This window comes from Rattus rattus, chromosome 2 (assembly GCF_011064425.1).
Source record: "Rattus rattus isolate New Zealand chromosome 2, Rrattus_CSIRO_v1, whole genome shotgun sequence".
Classification (NCBI taxonomy): domain Eukaryota; kingdom Metazoa; phylum Chordata; class Mammalia; order Rodentia; family Muridae; genus Rattus; species Rattus rattus.
The window spans coordinates 165,224,094-165,228,350 of record NC_046155.1 but is presented as its reverse complement, the minus strand read 5'-3'; the positions used below and the strand labels follow the sequence as shown (position 1 = coordinate 165,228,350).

Here is a 4,257-nt window from a genome sequence, read left to right as displayed (position 1 = left end):
AATGACTGCAAGGAAAGGAAGGAAGGAAAGGGTTAAGGGGATGAAAGACTTGGTCAGATGTCCGGAGGAGGAGGAATGGCGTGCTTGGTAAGGAGTCCAAGTTATCTGGCCAGCGTGAGTTTGTACAAGGAGAGAAAAAGAAGTGAGCTGGAGAGGCAGGTGGAGTCCACATCATGGAAGGCCTTACACCAGCCCAACGGCTTTAGATGGATTTGTCAGGGTGGGGGACCCAGTGTGACTGAGAGGGGAAAAGCGATGAAGGAGGGCTGGCTTGGATGGCAGCTCTTGCAGGGACAGGCTCAACCTGATTCCATCCCATTACCCCGTGCATGAACAGACCCATGGCAGCCTCACCTTGCGAGAGCCTGGGGAGTAATGAGAATTGAGAAATCAAAGATATACTGGGAACAGTGTCTGCCTCCCCCTCCCGGAGCCCCAGGGGTGGGCGACGTGATCTGGGGATGAGTCACGAGGGTGGGAACCCTCTCCTTTTCATAGCTACCTCCTTGCTAATATAAAGGGCCACCAGGGAGGCCCCGCCTCAGAGCACCCCAAACCGGACACCATGAAGATCCCAATTCTTCCCATCGTGGCTCTCCTCTCTCTTCTGTCATTGCATGCAGCCCAGGGAGCAGCCCTGGGGACGCCTATGGTAACTACACAGGCGGCAGCCTTTTCCACACCTGTTATCCGGCTGCCCCTCGGTGACTTATTTTTTGGGCATCTCTGGCAGCCGGAGAAGCTTGGGTCCCGTGGAGAGGAGAGAAGAGGGAGGGGAGAATCTGGGGATATAGCTCGGTGCAAAAGGAGGGGAAAGACAGAATTAACTCTGGGGAGAGTGGTAAGGTGGGAGGGGGAGCTGGGAGTTGAGGTAGGTCATCAGGATCCCCTTCATCCAGCCTCCCTAACACTCTGCGTAGCTTCCAGATGGTGGGAGGCTCCCTGCTGGTCTAGACTCACGATCTTGTCCCTAGACAGAGAGGACCCCTGGAGCCCCTCTGCTTCTCTCTTATCCTGAGGGAAGGGAAGAATGTGCTTCCTGGCTTTGAAAGTCTAAGACAAGGGGGCTTGGTGTCAACTGGATTTGAGCAGGTGGCCTTGGGGACAGCAGGATCTGCTTGGGTCTCAAATGGCTTTGGCCAGTCTGCTGCATGAATTTGTACTCATCAAGAATTAGCTGGGGGTAGTGTAGCCCAGTTGTGACCACAGCACTTGGGAGGCTGAGTCAGGAGGATGAGGAGATTGGGGTTCATTTGGGCTACATAGTTGAACCCTGCCCTTTTTTTTTTTTAAGTTTGTTTTTTATTCTTAAGATTTTAGTTTTAACTAAGCCTGTATGGTGTGTGTGTGTGTGTGTGTGTGTGTGTGTGTGTGTGTGTGTGTGTGTGTGTGTACATGCCAGTTGCTACGGAGGCCAAAAGAGCGTGCTCAGTACGGGAGCTGGAGTGATGGTTATGGGCAGTTTCGAGACCCCTCATGCACGTGCTGGGAACCAAACTGGCGTCCTGTACAGGAGCAGTAGGTGTTCTTAACCTGTGAGCCATCACTTCAGACCCCTCCTGCCTGCCTTTAATCCAGATTTAAGACAAATATGTCAAACTACTGGGCTCTGAGCACTAGGACGCCTCTTCCTCTGGGTACATGTTTGTGACCTCTGTGGTGCAGAGGAGATGAGGATCTGTAAGATGGAGGACAGAGGTCTTTTGGGATGGAGAAAGTTATATTTACCTGAGCCAGGAGGGAAGCTAGCCGCATCCTACCAGAGGCGGGCAGCTTACCTCAGGGGCTTGGCTCCTGCCCGTGCTCCTGTCTTCGCCCAGCCGGGTCAACAAGCAAGGCTGTTTGGGGCACACAGAAAATCAATGGCCAAGCAGTACTAGCTGGTTTTGTGAGCTGGGGTCCCTTCTCCACCTTTTCTACCTACCAACCTGCAACTGGGTGTACCGGACCAGAATGGTGCTGGCACTGGGGCCCCAGTGAGAGATAATGTACAGGCACCTCTGAGGGGCAGTTGGCAGAGGAAGAGGAGAGGAAGGAGGGGTGTCAGGGAGGACGGCTCACCATTCACAGGCTCCCCTGTCTCTGTCACCCTCTGCAGGAAGATACCACCTCCGGTAATTACCCTTCGGGAACAGAGGTAAACACCTGCTTTTCCCTTCTCCCAAGTCTGATGTCCCACCTCTGTCCTCCTGCTGGCTTCTCTAACTCCCTGTTTTGCTTTTGTTTGTTTGTTTGTTTTGTTTTGTTTTGTTTTGTTTGCCTAGGGCCTTAGTGAGTTCCTGAACTTTAACAAGTTACAGTCTGTGAGTAACCCCATGGCTTGCCCCACCTCATAGAGGAGACAGCTTTCAACGTTTCTGGGCCCATCTTCATCTTTTCCAGAGGGCTGGGCAATGTGTGGGTATCCTCTAGAACTGACCAGCTTCTGGTCTGTCTTTTTTCCCCCCACAGGCCTTTAAGTCGGATGACTTCCTGAACTGGCACGTCCTCACTGATGTAAGTGTTGGGCTGTCATTGAGAGCCAGGTGTGGTGAAGCACGCCTGTAATTTCAGCACTCCAGTGCCTGGGGTGGGAGGATCGTGAGTTCAAGGCCAGCCTGGGGTACATAGTTAAGGGCCTCAAGAAAAAACGGAGGTTTACCTAAACCAGGAAAGCTGAATCGTTGCTCTAGCTAGGCCTAGCATTTGTACCTCTTGGCTCTGTGCTTTCTGCATGGCCCCCTGCAAACGGCTCTGATTCTGTGAGCCTCAGTGTTTTCATCTGCAAAGTGGGCACGAAGACAATGCTTTCCTGAAGAGGCTGCTGTCACGCCTAAATAAGAGCATGTTTACACAGTAGCTAGTACAGAGCAGACACGGAATGAGAGTAAGAATGTGGGCTCTTACTACGATTATAACCAAAAGCTCGGTCTACATTGGCGAGCACAGCGTGTGATTACTGATTCCTGTTCATTCAGTGGCTCCATACGTATTCAGGGGGTGCCTATTGATCCCTGGTCACTCACTGAGCTTTCACTGGTTCACTCAATGAATGCTTACCTGGCTCCCTCCCCTTCTTTTAGATGTTCAAAAAAGCGCTTCCTTTCATTAACTGGGAATTCTTCCCTAAGGTAAGAGTGGTATACCTTCAGAAGTTAGGGAGAATGGGGTGAGGGCAGAGGTGAGGGTTGTGTGGGGATGATGAATGGAGGAGGAACCTTTCCCCGTAGCTCAGGGCCATCTTAGCTACTACACTCAGACGACGATGGAAATCTAGACCAGGCTGAGAACCCGTTCCCACCAAAGCCCCACCCACCCCGGCTTCGTCATGGGGGCTCCAACCCCGGGGTGGGGGATCCACAACCTCACCGTCCCCCCTTGCCCTTCAGGTGAAAGGACTGAGAAGCGCAGTTCCTGATTACCAGTGACCATTCTCTTTAAGACCTAGGACCTAGGCTGACCCCACTAGAAGAGGAGCCAAGCGTGGAATCCGAAGTCCATCCTACGACACATCTCCCCTGGCCCAGTATCTCCAATAAAGTGTTTTCCACTCGAGTGGCTGCCGAATCTGTGTGTCTGTCCTTGTCCTACGGGGCTCAGGAGAAGAATTAAGGCTGGTAGGGAGAACCCTGGGTTTTCGGAGGCCGGTAAGGAGGTAGAGGGGAAGCAGTAAGGGACACGGGAAGGTACGGAGTCCATCCTGCACAGCGAGCTAATCTCCTGAGTCAAGTTTCTAGAGCTTGTTTACGAATTACCTGACAACCAGAGGTGAGGGACGCGCCACAGATTCACCTGTCCCACAACAACAGATGGGAGCACTCGAGAGGTGAAGAAACCAGGTGGTCCTAGGTGTGGGGGATGGTGATTGGAGGTGAGGGATGTGACGTCATCGACGATCGGCACACGCTCCATCCAATTCCCAGGCCCCGCCTTGGTCACCTGTTCAGAGAATGGTGAATTAGCAAAACCTGTGGGTGAAGTTTTTAACTCTTTGACCAAAAGACACTAGCACAGGTCCAAGTGAAGAGACAGGTATCTTCGATTGGTTGGAGCCTGATCAGATGGTGTCCGGATCCTTAAAATAACTTGGTATTTTCAAGAATACCAAGCAGTAGGGGTCTGCCAACAGCTAAGTTGAATTGTGTGTGCATAACGGCGAGAGTTGGGCAGAAGAGATATTACTTTATTGTTTAGCCAAGTGGCTTTTAAAATCACTAATAAAAGGTAGCGGCCTGAATCACCTAGAAGAGAGGGGCTTTATTCAAGTCAGGGTGATGG

The 4,257-nt window shown here is 52.0% G+C and overlaps 1 protein-coding gene across 1 annotated transcript; it reads left to right on the top strand.

Annotated features, from left to right (window-relative positions):
* Window positions 1-556: 556 nt before the first annotated feature.
* Krtdap (keratinocyte differentiation associated protein) lies at window positions 557-3,534 on the top strand. Its single transcript, XM_032896157.1, has 6 exons — window positions 557-652; window positions 2,099-2,137; window positions 2,265-2,303; window positions 2,452-2,496; window positions 3,063-3,110; window positions 3,369-3,534. The coding sequence occupies exons 1-6, from the start codon at window positions 566-568 to the stop codon at window positions 3,405-3,407; spliced, it is 297 nt and encodes a 98-aa protein (XP_032752048.1). The 5' UTR covers window positions 557-565; the 3' UTR covers window positions 3,408-3,534.
* Window positions 3,535-4,257: the final 723 nt, after the last annotated feature.

Excerpts from the sequence above, each read along its gene's own strand:
- Krtdap (XM_032896157.1), top strand. The coding sequence starts at position 566 with ATGAAGATCCCAATTCTTCCCATCGTGGCTCTCCTCTCTCTTCTGTCA. Across the intron at positions 653-2,098 it reads CAGCCCTGGGGACGCCTATG|GAAGATACCACCTCCGGTAA; the intron begins GTAACTACACAG and ends CACCCTCTGCAG. Across the intron at positions 2,304-2,451 it reads ACTTTAACAAGTTACAGTCT|GCCTTTAAGTCGGATGACTT; the intron begins GTGAGTAACCCC and ends TTCCCCCCACAG.